At 38.6% G+C, this 14,835-nt stretch overlaps 1 protein-coding gene across 15 annotated transcripts in view; it reads left to right on the forward strand.

Annotated features, from left to right (window-relative positions):
- Window positions 1–14,835, forward strand: part of RIMS1 (regulating synaptic membrane exocytosis 1) — a 1,643,460-nt gene that overhangs the window by 1,210,136 nt on the left and 418,489 nt on the right. For 11 of the 15 annotated variants that reach the window (XM_069606227.1, XM_069606242.1, XM_069606243.1 and 8 more), the window contains one exon: window positions 9,185–9,297. In XM_069606227.1, coding sequence (XP_069462328.1) covers window positions 9,185–9,297 — 113 coding nt within the window. Of the gene's footprint in view, window positions 1–6,778; window positions 6,959–9,184; window positions 9,298–14,835 lie in introns of all 15 variants that reach the window. The other 4 variants (XM_069606225.1, XM_069606239.1, XM_069606226.1 and 1 more) reach the window with 1 other exon arrangement.

Raw genomic sequence — 14,835 nt, forward strand, 5'->3', positions numbered from 1 at the left:
CCCTACCCCACGAGTTGTCAGTGATCTGTCTCTGCGCTGCTGGCTACCCAAGTAAATGTGCATGTCAATAACATCATTCTGCAGACCATCGAACATGATGATGGAAAAGGAATCCTTACTCAAGGAGCGTCACAAAGAGCGTCAACAAATAACCACTCTGCATCCACCACACCTGGATTACAAAAAAGAAAGATGCGCAAATGTAACAAAAAGCAGATGCAGAAGGTGGTCCAAATCACCCCGAGACAAAGTGAAGAAAAACTGAGAAGCCTTGGCTGAGACTGGTAATGAGGATACAATCTGCATTAGTTTGAGCGAGCGGTATGAACTGACACAGAAGACGAACGCCCGGTCTTCGACCCAGTGTCCTATGTAATACCATCTTGACTCTCGGGGCACACTTGATGAATGGATTTGTGCAAATGACAGGGGTGTAAATATGACTTGTGTAAAAAATTGAAACGATTCTTCTAATGAAAGTAATCTGGCAGATGGTGATTCTCGAGCACGCTCCACTAACCCTGTGCCAGTAGCCCAACATAGAGTGCTCACTCGGGCAGATGATGAGGCTATCGTTACCAGGAGAACCACCAGTCTCCCTGTTGTTTCCTTGCATGGCACCCAAGCCAATACTTATGAAGGTCTGGCACGCAAAGTTGTTTACTGAGCGAGTATGCGTTAGGCACAGTGGTACAAATAATTGCATTGTTTCCAACAGATGAAAGTCCTTTTTTTAACCAAAGTCGGATACTGCAATTATTAAGAACTGACATTGTAAATGTGGAATTAGCAGACATTTATAGCTGCAGTAACTGGGCTCTGATTAAGTTTGTCTCGCCAATCATAGTGGATTTGGTCTGCACGACTTGGTCTGCAAAAGCAGCTTATCTTTATTAAAGCTAGGCTTTGATTTAATAATTTGTCAGAATTGTTCAAAGACTACACAATTGCTGGTTCCCAATTGAATCAGGAAAGGTGATTTTCGTGGGGCAGGTAAGGTTGGCTGTCAAAGAACAACGTAGTCTATTAAATCTGCAAACTAATAACAGCTAGAAGTCTAAAAGTGTGAATAAGGAGGGGCAATGGATCCCTCTATCTTTGAATAACTATCACTCCTGATGTCATGGAACTTTATTCTTATACTTTCCTTTCGCGGAACACTGGAGGCTATTGTTCTTTTTTTTTTTGTACCATTGAAGGACAATCCATATTGCAAGACTCAGATATTTTTTATGTTCCAGGAGACATGGTTGTGGTATGGCTTTCTATTTGATGGTTTTAACATTATATCCCAAGCTGCCACCCTACAGTATAGCAAAGGCAATCCTTCTCCCTTTATCATATGGGCTGTCTTGCAAGAAATGTTTTCTCCTTTTAATAAAATTATGATTCTTAATCTATAGTGCCCCCTGGTGGTGTTATAACCTCCAGGATCCAGTCTTTAATTAATAATATCTTGTTGGAGTGGGTCATTGATAACGCTTGAGGAAGCATCTAATCGCCAGAGACTTTAACTCTAACAGTGCTTTTGACACAGAAAATGTAACATCGGACCATGCGGTGGTAGCTCAAAAAATCCTCGATTATCTCAATGTGGGTGCATACCACCAAAAATCGCTGGAAAAAGGCTGCTGGTGGATAGAATTCTTTCAGAGATTCGGTTTGGCGCTATTGGATCCTCTTATTGCAATGCACATAAATCATATGACACATGGTCAAATGGAAATTGTCATCTAGGATTGCTTATTTTTTGTCTGTCCTCGAATAAGAAAAATTGTACAAGAATATGTTTCACCTCCTTCAGTGAACATGCTAATTTGCTTTTAACTCTTGATTCCCATAAAGGCAGTAGAGTGAAACGTATACAGCAAATTATAACAATGAACACACATGGTAATAGAATTGTTTGGTCCCAAAGGAATGTGGAAAAGGTTAATAACGTATTGAATAATTGGGAGAACTGCTGTTGAATTGATGTCTCAAAATCACTCAGACGTCCGCACCAGGCTGAACAACGCGTGGTTAAGCAATATGCAACATAAGGTAGTAATACATAAACATAGTGTTATTACCAGCCCCTTTTGACTTAGTTGTACATAAAGAGAAGAAGTTGTGACATTCTGTAACATGACAGATCTCTAGGTCCAAATTGCTTACACAGGAAGAAAAGAACAATCGAATCACTGTGCATCGCCCATGATATAAAAACTGGCATTGTGGGTATAAGCAGAATATAAATAACGGCAATTGAAAACTAATATTTGGCACCCATAAAGTCAGAGATAGTAAGAAGTTCTGGCCAATGTACCATACCTTCTTAGTAGATAGGGAGACCAAGGAGGTCAATGTGGTCTCGGAAGACAGTTGGGGAAGGCACAAGCACAAACCTTTGTATGTAAAACCTGCCACCCCGGACGTAGTCGCTAATTATGATCGTAATTGTGGTGGCATTGATTATGAGGTGGAGGATGTGTTGAATATAATTGGGAAACCAAAGGCGTTTAGGGCTTCCGGACATGAGTGAGGTGCTAATATCTTGTTTAAAATAAATCTGCAATTTTGGGCTCAGATACTTCACAGCCTCTTTCTCGTGATACTATAACAGGGCAAAATTCCAGATAGCGAGCGAGTGTCTATTTTAATCCCTGTTTTTAAAAAGGGACATATAAATGACCCGTGCAATTACCATCTCCGTGCCATCATTGCAAAATCTTCTCCATACTATTGCACCAGCTGAATAGGGTGGGTGGAAGAAACCTAATTAATTAAGATACAAAAAATGGGTTTCAGGTAAGGTTGTAACACCATTCCCAATCTTTGGACACTTCAAAACTTGATTTCCGACACCATAATTCTGATCCCAAATTATACTTGTGTTACATTGATTACACTACTGATATCAATTGTGCTGCACACAACAGATTGTGGGCGAAATTAGCGCATTGAAATGTTGATGCTACCCTTTTATACTTCATAAAGGTGATGTACTCAAATACCTTAGTTGTTGTTAGGTTGTCACAAGAAGGCACTGTATCAAGGCCATTTAAAACTAAAAACGGCTTAAAGCAGCAGTGTGTGTTGGCATCCCTGTTTTTTTTAACTTGTATGTAGGGGACATGGAAGATGCATTGAAGTCATGTTCAAATTTTCCCCAAAACATCATCATTGCATGGGTCATACACTGACTATACGGTTCTGCTGGACTGCATGCCCATAGGACTACAGCGGTCCATAAATGCGATCTATGCTTCTGCCAAAATTAATACATTGAAAATACATTTGAAGAAAACAAAACGTATGATAATGAGCAAACAGCCTTGTAGCAAAAATGTATTTGATTGGAATTAAGGTGGAGAAAGGCTGGATGTGGTCACCCCCTATGTTTACCTGGGAATTCCAATCAAGTACCGTCCAGTGATATCATACTATGGCAACACACTTCCCCAGAAGACTAATAATGCACTGGGCAAAGGGAAATAATGGCATTCCTTTTCCTCACTGGGGATAATAGCTCACAATATCCACAGACCTTTGTCACAGTCAGGCTTGTACTTGACTTGACCTCTGTACAACATCGATTTGCCACCTGAGGAACTTGGCTAGGAATTTCACTCTAAGTTGAAATATAAAACCTCAAACTGGGATTCTTCGCAGAACCTATTGGAACTATCGATGAAGACGAGATATATGCAATATTCTAGACAAGGCCTCATGCCTGGTATGGCGTGTGATTATTTGATCACATTTGTGACATAGATCTTACACATTTCATACTATATCTATGGCTGAATATATTATTGGTACTAGAATATGGGGGGTCTGGCAGAACATTCCCCCAGATGTCAGACTATGCCGATTATGCAAGGAACAACTTGAAACTTCTTTGCACATTCTAACCATCTGCCCTTGTCTTGTGGAGTTATATTGCAAAGGATATGGGACATTTGTGTGCTCCTAGTCTGGTTTGGTTTCTGACCAATTTTGGTTGACCATATATTATGCAGAATCTTTGGTCATTACTGCTGCATCTTTCCATATATGGAAGGTTGTATAACCCATATAAATGGAGCAGATATTGCCAAGGACATTGGAAAACCATAGGTACACTACTTGGGAAGCAATAATCGCCACAGTTAAAATAAAATATTCAACTGTTCCGAGCTAAATTGATTGAATTGTGAATATGCTCCTTATTGCTGTTTGTTGACAACTCATGATATTTGTCTTGTATTATGTCATCGATTGTCTGAGACGCATGGACATGGTAAATTTGGGAAATTGGGTAACAGTGCAACTTATAATTGTTTTTATACTGAGTTTTATTTTGTATTGTTATGTCAGTGTAAAAGGTTTCAGTGTTGAACTATATGCACTTAATAAAAAAATATACATTCTGATGATGCTATTGCCCTTAATATATGCCAGTGTAAAAAACATGCTCATGCTAGCTGTGCCCATACATGTCCATGCTGGATGCACCAATATATGCCAATATTCCATTTAAGAAAATACTCTGTTCTGCTCTTCCCAATCTCCTGTTGGCGATGACAGCAGAAAATGGCATGCCAGAGTATGTGCAGATTACCTCTACCAATGTAGGCCAATATAGCTATGCAAGAAAACTCATCACGTTGGATTTACCCTTGATACACAGTGCAAAATGCCATGCCTGAGTAAAAAAGGATATGCTCAGACTAGCCCCACCAATGTATGCCAGTAAGGCTATTTAAGACCATCCATCATTCTGGTTTTACCCTTGATGCCCAGTAACAAAATGTCATGCTATAGTGAAAACATATGTCCAGACCGGCTGCACACATGGCCCCTTCATCCCCCCAATCAGAGGCACGTGATCCCGCCTTGCACACATGCTTTCATACAGCATTCAAATCACACATTCCCTGATTCATCCGTGCAACCATACAGCATTCACACAGTCTCTCTCATTCAATCTGCCGCATATACAGCACACATTCTCCTATTTACACACACACCTACAGACACAAACCTGTGTATGGATGCATACACACGCACACATGTTTTAAATGTTTTTACCTGTTCCAGACTCCAAATAACCCCACTCATGCTGCCCGATGCAACAAAGGAGCTCCTGCTCCCAAGCACAACACACAACAGGAAGTAGAGAGTAGTTGCTGCACATGCTTAACTGAGCCAGAACATCACATCATGCTGCCCTTAAGCCTCTGAATGTGTAAGGGTGTGCATTAGCATACCCTATGCACGTTCATACCTACAATGCCCCAGACGGCATCCTCAATTGGCTAGTCATTGCTTCGTAAGTAAAATGCCCTGCCTTGCATGGCCCAATTGACATGCATTCTCGAAAACTGTGTAAGGGAAACCAAGTTTTCCTTTTACAGTTAAATCGACCCCAGGAGTGAACCCTTGGCTGCTTCACTGTGCTGGCTTAGCTTGTCCATAAATGTTGATGGTTTGGCACCTTGTCGTTAATTATGGATAAGCCACTGCTGTCGCTTGCAATGAAATACCTTGCATATGGTGGCATAACAGTCGTATGCAAGCATTATTGGGGTCTTTCCTTCAACTATATACATTAATGTTTGGTATCTAATATGAGTATGGTGAAGCAGTGGTGTAGTATGAGCTATGGTTTAATTTTCAGTGTGATAGCTTCTGTTTGTATTAGGAATGTATATTATTTAAACCATGCGTTTGTACCTTATTTTTGGCATTCACAACAGTTACAGACCTTACTGTGCCGACTTTATCTTTTTATTGGCAGTAACCTTCACTCTTTTAAAAACATGTTCCTGCCACCGATTTCCTCCTTTTTATTTGTGTGTATTTGACTGTATCTGTCTGCACGTATGTGTGTGTGTGTGTGCGTGCGTGCGTGCGTGTGTTTGTATGTATGTGAGTGGGTATGGTATGCTTGGGTCCATGTAAGAACGTTTCTGTACCCATGTTATTATAATTGTGTGTGTACATTTTCTGTGGGTATTGTTATATTGCGGTTGCTCTATGTTTGGGCTTATTATCTTGGGCTGACATGCCACTACAGGCCCCCAGCACATTGCATTTTTAACATCTAAGCACAAGTGCCTGGGGACTCTTTATCCACTGACTCCTTTTAACTATTTTCATATATTTCCATACCTTTAAGAATGTCTACAATTCTTGCTTTTGTACTTTTGTTCATTTCTTCTGTGGTTTTCAATGAGAGCTTTTGCAGAGTTTGAAATGTTTCTCACATCTGCAGTATGTGACTCTGGTGTCATGTGCATTTTATTTGAGATTTCTTGCATATTCATACCTCGCTGAAATTGTTATGTTTCCATCGGTCAAATCCGGATTTGTGTTTTTTTAAGAAAGTATTAATCCTATTGCTTGCAACCTTTTCTATAAGATATATGAAGGTAATGAACAGGGGCATTTCAGGGAGGGGACAGAGGGACAAATGTATACAGAAGTTTCAGTCATGAAAATATGAAATCAGTGCAATTTAACACCAACTTTTCCTTGTAAACTCAAGCTATTTTTTTCTGTTTCTGACTAGTTTTGCTTAAAGACATTTCTGTTAGACGTTTGTGATATTATGTTCATATTTCTGGGATATTTCTGTAATCTTCTTATTCACAATTGTAACACTTAAACATGCTATCCATTTGACCTGTTTTCTAAAGAAATCATCCACATGTGATGCTGTAAACCTGGCTGTTGATAACATTTTCAATAAAGGAGAAAAAACTGGTGCAGGCCATTGACTGAAAACACTTTTTTTACCCTAATGTTGTAGAGGAATTCCAAGTCATTATAGAAGAGGGCACCAAGCCCCAAGAACACCCTATCAGCAAAGCATTAGGGGAAAATATTACACTCGTTCAAGGTCAAGTGAGCCTTCTAGTGTCAAACAAGTGTGCTCACTACATCACCTAGCTACAGGAGGGTCGGCGCCACAGTCTCCACTTCCAAAAAGGTGCTATTTAATGTACAGCACTGTGTTCGTGTTCTGCCTTCCAGATGTCTGTGTTCTGTTGTACCTTCCAGAGTGTACAGTGCAGTCACATTTTCTGCCACTGTGGTGTGGTGATGTTTATCTTCATAGCCGTCACACCCACATCATTGCCTGTGATTTTTTGCCTTGTTTGTTATCACACTGGCGGCATCTCACACAGAATCATTGAAACCATTGTTTGTGTTATCTATGGCATATGATGATTTGCTAAATAGTCTGTTTTTATTGCATATAAAAGGAATATTATTGAAGATGTTAATTTGCCCTGTTGCCTTTTCCATATTAACTGTTAAACCGGTTATTGTTAAGAAGCCCTGTTCCAAGGTGTAACACAAATTGTGGAATCGATTAACTCTGCTTAATAACCTGGATCTTCAATTAACTGCTCTTATACTCCCTACCTAATGCTACTCATTTTAACTCTGTAACCAGCATCTAGATTCCCTGTGCTTTTGTGCGCTTTATGAATGTAAAATAAATAAGACTTCCATTTTTCCTTATGATGTAGTTTCTATACTGATTACCAGGTAAATTCCACTTGGTATCTGTCATTGGAGCACCACCCATCATTGTCAAGAGAACATTGCAGATGGTTGTCACAGACACTTAGGTCTGTTGTCTTTGCGTAGCACCTCGGTTCATGACCTCTTCCGAATGTAATGGTCAGCAGGTCATACAATGTTGTGTCGTGATTAGAAATCAAGACAAAAGACAAGCATAGATGGAAAGCAAAGTGTACAAGGCTTTATGTAGCACAGTTCAAGAAACAGAGCTGACTAGGCAAAGAGAGAAAGATCTCTTTATTTTATAACCACAAGCTGAATATTTTACAGTTTCCCCATGAAGACAACTCTTGTTCACACCAAGGAATTCATGGGTGTATAGTCATTCCATCGACAGCCAAAGCATCTAATAACATACCATCTTAAAAAAAAGCATCTAAAAAAATACATAAAATGCTTTTTTTTTTAAAGGCGGGTCCCCCCAATCCCACTTTTTGTAACCTTTAAATCCCATTTTTTTAAACAAAACCATTTACCATCTAAAAAAATCCATTAGATGCTTTTTTTCAGATGGTGTGGCTGTCGATGCTTTGGTTGTCGATGCAATGACCGGATACCCATTCATGTACATTTGAAAAAATAGTAGATGCAATGTGTATATGTGTGTGTGGTGCGTGTGTGTGTGTGAATGTGTTTTTGTTAGTAATTGTTCCAGGCATACAGGAGTAATAAAAGAAAACGTAGAAGGCGTGAATTGATACAATTTCGTACCAACCGACGGCCGATATGTTTCATTGTCTTTTTTAACATTTTAAAGAGTGCTTTGCTAGCATATATTCTGTAACCAATGTTGTTCAGATAGAAAGGGAGAAGCGTTGTTCTATCTGTATATATGTACAAGATCACATTGCGACACAGGTATAGTCACATATGCCTTTTCATAACATTCTAATTCTTTGAGATGGAATTCAATGCATAAGACAGTACTACATTTTAAAGGAAAGCACAACACTGGAGTGCTGCAGAGTAAGAATGGCATGTGAGATAAATTTCAAAATCCATCTCAAGATAAACCTCAGTCGGATCAAGTGAGATCATTTGCTTCTGTAACTCATACTGTTTGGCACATTGATAATTCATAGATTAATAATTTTTGGTAGCCAACTCCACTTATTTTCTAGATAAACAAACAGGTCCTGATGCAGTTTGAGATGATGACCTATAAAACAGGCATTTGTCCATGTATAGGTTTTAGGGCTTAATGGTAGAACACAAAGAGAAAGGGAGAGATCTAGACCGAAATCCTTGCTATCTGATGCAGTTTTGTTTATGATAGAGGAATGTTAAAAAAGAAGCTCCTAAATGGGAAGTTGGTACTGCTCAGAGAAGCAGAAATGAGGAGATGGAAAGTGTTAAGAGTGAAAGTTTTAGCTTCTGCAGGTTAGTCTTAATAACTAAGACATGGCCTGAAAAAGGTTTCACTATTTCTTTTTACCTTCCTACCCGTAAAAAGATTCTTATTCTCAAAAGTGCATTCATGTACCTTTTTTTTATTTCACTTCCAGTGCAAGATACTACGTGTGCAATGTTTTCCAATGAGTCGTAATGCAAAGTTTTAAAAATGTTTTTTGGGGGGGAACGAAAACTCATTCAAACTTGGCACTCTGTCTTCTTCCATCTGCAGAACGTACCAACAGGGAAATTCGTTGCAGTCACCTCCAGGAAATTCTGCCTTTAGCAATCGTAGAGGAAGACAGCTTCCACAGGTCCCAGTGCGGAGCAACAGCATAGAACAAGGTAGACAATAATGAACAATGACATGTGAAAGCCATGTACATCACTGTTTTTTTTTTCAACATGCTGACAGTGTATCTTCTCAGGAAGTCCATCATTTATTAATTCTGCGTGTTCCTTTTTATGCCTATTTCAATGCATTGCGCAGTTTGATCTTGTCTATTATTTTGTTGTGTGTTTTCGTATGCTGCTTCAGTGTAAAGAATCATCGTAAAGTGGGCAAATGTGAAATAGTGTGCATTATGTGCTATATGTTATATCACTTTGTTAGTGTTCGGTGTTGTGCCTACATGTATACACTGTAAGTAGCTTAAATATTGCTTGTTTGTTCTGCTTGTACATTTCCCAACCCGAAGTGGTAATGGTGTTACATTACATTTGAAACATACTGTAGGTCAGCTGCTTTATCTGTCAGTGGATAACTAAGGCAGTTGGTTATCAGGCAGTGTTTTGTGTAAAACAAATGTGCAGTGAAATGGATTCCAAACACTTATTGCTATTACCTGCAGGAACAATATCCCATATCTTGGCTTTTCATTGCATGTACATATGTATGCAGCTATTCTGTTTGGCTTTAGGTGATTGTGTATTCTTATATGGATTGCATACCTGGAAAATGTTCATTACTGTACTTTTAGTACGTGATGTTGGGAATATGTTCTATAGCCACATTTTTTGGCACATTTTTTACAATTTGTATACCACATAGAGGTGGATGGTGGGATGGGCATATAAAAGGGGTTGGGGGAGTCAGAGGGTGTGGGCGAATCTGTGTTTTTGGTGGAAGACATCTGTATTAAACATGTATTTAAAAAGATTCAAGTAGTCGAAATTCGACTAAAACACATATATCCGTGATGACTTTTCCCTGAAATGGAACTACTTGTGTCAGAGCTTTCCAAATGTGGCTATGCATTGGTTGTGGTCTTATTAGAGCTGTTTCTTGACATTGCTATGACTGAATGCTAGTGATTACCACACAAATGGTGGATGTTAAAACCTTATCCAAAAACTGGAAGTATTTAAACTAAAACCTGAGAATTCTTTTAGATCAATTAACTTTTCAATATTTTAGTGCACATGTTAGTTTGTTTGTTTACATAGTTTTGTATTGGCAATTAATGTACACCCGCATGTAGGCTCCTTCAAAATGTATTTTAACTGAGGTGCGCTAACTTACTGTTGAAAACCCTACAACCTATGCCTTCCGAATTTCATTCAAAGTTCGTTGGTGTGTTTTACTGGCATCGCTGGTGTTAAGAAGGCTCCCCATTTATCTTCCAGACAAATTCACATGTTCTGGTTTCATGACTCTCTTGATATATCAGAACCGTGTTATGGGGGGGATTACATTTAAGGGAAAAAGGGGAAAATCTTTATCACTGCCAATCCAATTCTAACAAGAGTATCCATGCTAGTAAGGGGCATTTGCTTTAGTTGCTTGTGTATGTTTTTTTAAGCAAAGAAGTATGCAAATGATACATGTGTACAGTAGTGAAAATTATTCAGGCAATTTCTTTTGCGCCTTTGCTATGAAACAACAAATGAAAGTATTGCAGACTGCAAAACTGCATTTACCACAGAGATGGTAACAAGAGCTCTTTAAAGGTACATTTAATTTTGTAGATCAGATGTTGTGTTATGTTATTGGGATGTAGAACATGCACTACTACTATTTGCATGGTCTCCGGGCACTCTAGTGGATCTAAAAGCGCAGGGAGTGGGTTAATTTAGTGGGGAGAGCGGGAAAGTGCAAGATAGCTTCCCTGTTGAGTTGATGAGTGCAGGCTGCGAGTACCCTGAGCTCTTTGTGCAGGTCAGTGTCTGTGTCATGAGGTGAGACAACAGAGGCATTTATGTCTAGAGAGAACCCTGCGTGCATGTGGTTCTATGAGGCAGTGGCCGGGAATGTGATGTGTACGTTGATTGTAGAGGTGTAGCATACTTTTATTTGATGTGTGTTCAACACCAATTTCAAATAAACCATGTGTTTTAGGATGTCACATGGTCAATGTGTAACTGTTTAGTGCACAAATTCTGTAAGTTACTTGATCAACATAAAATAGCCTCTTGCTTAGTGTTGTGAGTTGATTTTTTTACATATATTTGGCTGGTTAAGGCAGAGTCCTCTGATTGCTACATGTGTTCATAGAATAATTTGAAATAAGAGGTCACCTTCTCTTTTTGTTTGTTTTCAGACGAATTTCTATGATTTGTTACACTATTAGGCTTATTTCATGTTTGAACTGAAAATATAAATATTCTCTCTTCTTTCCAAATACATCAACAGATCTTTGTACTTTAACATTTGGGGTAGCATACACTCTTCTCAAGAAATGTATATTTATTTGGGTTTGAAAATGCAGAAGCGGTTTGTTTATATCAATTTCACATTTATGCGTACTTTCCAATCAGGCCGAGCCGTGCACACATTTCAAATATTAAGTAGCACATTATGAAGTTAAGTCCATATGGTAAATGAGTGTTATCGACAAGTCCATGATGTGAAGCAGTGACGATTTCTTTATAGTTGGACTGTGATTTAATCTATAACTTCTTTTCCCCAAGGAATCCACAAATAAGAATGGGGGGGAAATGGCCTGGTAGGACAACATAGCTCATTGATACAATGTGAGCTCCCATGTGCAACAAATGACTTCAAAACATCGCACACATGCTAAGGTTTCAGAGTCCAGCCCTCACCCCCTGCCACTTGATCACCAGTGTCAGCCTGTTCTCCCAATATATTGCACAATTTTCCCTTTTGAACTTCCTAGTTTCTGTACAAGCAGACATTTCAGGCCCTTTTGTATTGCCCAATGGCACACTCCCTCTATTAAGGTTTAAATGAAGCGATCACTTTGTAAACTTACAGCACTTCCATTCCTATCATCAGAAACAAAGGGATGAAAGGTAGTCACCAGGTCACAGAGGAATATGCTCATCATATGCAATGCAAATGCACTACTTGTTTGAAGTGGATTGTGTGAAATGGCGCGATATGGCTTCATAGAAACAATCATTTTATCTTAAATTCAATCCATGTTTTAGGTTTAAGATTCAACCCATAATCCATTTGACTTCAGGGTAAACATGCACATTTATTATAAAATGTACTGCCCATATCATTCAATTTCATTGCATCACCCCTTATGGTATTCTGCCACTTCAATCAGTAGAACATGAGGGATATCACAAATCTATTCCTCTCTAACCTGTGTAACCTTCTTCTCTAATAGGTAGACTCTCAAATTGCTCCTGAATGTATCCCAGGTCTGTTCTTCTCTCATGCCATTAGATCATATGGTATATAATTTAGGTCAGAATAAATTTAACTTTCCAGCTAATAGATGTATGCTTGACTTTGTAAACATATTTTATTTATTACTCAATTTCAGATTTCTAGAGTGTGAAAAAGTGATTCTCTACTTCAGATTTATAGGGGCACCCCCAAATGCAATTTATAGTTCTAGATATGCTTGTTAAAAGTTTGAGTTGTATTCTTTTTTCATTTGGCAGCCAATATTCTAGGTCATAACATCAGCAATAGCACCATTGGTTTGTCTTATCATCCCACTTAAAGCATCAGTTTGGGGAGCACATAAAGATGGGACAGTGCCCTGTACTGCAGTCCCTTTTGCCCTCTTGCTTGGCCTGTCCTGTTTTTTTCAATCCTCTGTTCTTTTTTCCTGAAAACATCGAAAAATGATACTTTCCCATCAATGCCCTAACATTGATGTAAAGACACGTGTCAGGCACACAAACATAAGATTGTGCAGATGTGATCTGAATACACTGGGCCAGCATATGAGCAAAATGAGTTTGCATTGTGTGTTGTTTTGCTTTTCAACATCTTCTTGAGCACCCCGGGGAACATGAAGTTTCCATTGCCTAGTTATTTTATAAATAAATGTCTTTACAATGATAATCATCGAGGTGACAATTCTGTAAATATATCCCAATTTAATTATCATACACACAGCTTTTCATGGTTTGTGACTGGATTCATGGATTTGTACTTTGTGTGTACAAGTATCACTCAATGTTTATCATTATAAGTAAACGTGTCTCATCCAACAAAGAGAATCCTCATTAATATAAAATGACAGTGGGGTGATAAATGTGTTTAAAAAGTTGTGTCCTGGTAGGATAATTGTAGTATTTCCATTCTTGATCAATGATGGGTTATGCAGGTAAATACAAGGTCGAATATCCTGGTAACCGTAGTGCTATGGTTAGGTCAGATTTTCATAAAAATAGATAAAACGGCTATGCTGCTCCATGTATTCAGCAACTGTTCAGTCAAAAAGTATTTCTAGCATTTATTCTGCACCCCCTCATCTGTTCATATTCCCATCCACTAGTTCAAGGAGTAGTCTTTCATTAAAATATGCTTGCCTCTTGCACTGTGTTTTTTTCATCTAGGACATTAAATCATATCTCTCCCTGTATACCTTCATTCCCCTGCTGCTTGCATATTTAAAATTGTGGGCCTCTCTTTATAGGTCTTTCTCGGGACTCCAAACCAGTTCCTCGAAAGCCATAGCCACTTCATGTTTTCATATTATCCACACAAACAAAATTTGAATATGTTGATTATATCTAAATGAGAACTGTTACGTAGAAATTAACTCCCCTGGAAACCAGGTATTGTTATAATTCTCAAAGACCAGAGATGGAGACACCTAGACCAATCACTATGTATTAGTCTTGTCTGAACTGTCTCCAATTTGTGATGACCTGCATGCATAAATACAAACAATACTCAATGCGAGTGCTTGCTAGAAATGTCTTAAATTATTAAGTGGCTTGCCTTTTTCTGCTGTTTTTAGCTTTCCATATGCACCCATAATTCCTCTTGAAATGTGCTTGTCATTGCTGCATGTGTAATATATTTTAATCTCCCCTGCCATGATGTGTTGCTCATTAATATTTAAGTGTTGAAAGTGTGTGACTTTGCACTTGACTCCATTTAACCTAGGGTGTTTTCCTCCTGGAACTTCCCAACTATTAATCTTTGTGGGTATACTTATTGACTCCTCTGCAAAATTGTGCATGAATGCACATCACATGAAACATCTTGTCCCCACTTGTCACCGTCATTTCTTGATATTGTTCTGTGTTGGATCTAGCTATCTGAATTTCATAAAAACAGTTCCTGAAAATGAGCTCAATCATGGATACATTAGTGTAGCAACCAAATGGACCCATGACATGTCCTACACTCCACACCAGTCATGACTTTTCAGCTTTTCATTGAGGAACTTGTAGTTTTGTGTCTTTTTATTTTTTCTATTATAAGGTTTGACGTCAAGAAAGTGAAAATCCACTACTGTATTACGGTAACACACATGACAGATGACATATGGCCACTGGATAGCTAAGCAGTAACATACATATATTGCCAATTATTTCCACAGTTGCTCAAGATTATACTTAAAGTAAATGTACTGGATTATAAAAATAACACTTGTATGTATATGTGTGTTTGTGTACCCATGAAGCATGTCTGAAGTCAAGCAGTGGAAGTGAGGTCACTGC

The sequence above is a fragment of the Ambystoma mexicanum genome, chromosome 4p (assembly GCF_040938575.1).
Source record: "Ambystoma mexicanum isolate Mex_15411 chromosome 4p, UKY_AmexF1_1, whole genome shotgun sequence".
Taxonomy (NCBI): Eukaryota; Metazoa; Chordata; class Amphibia; order Caudata; family Ambystomatidae; genus Ambystoma; species Ambystoma mexicanum.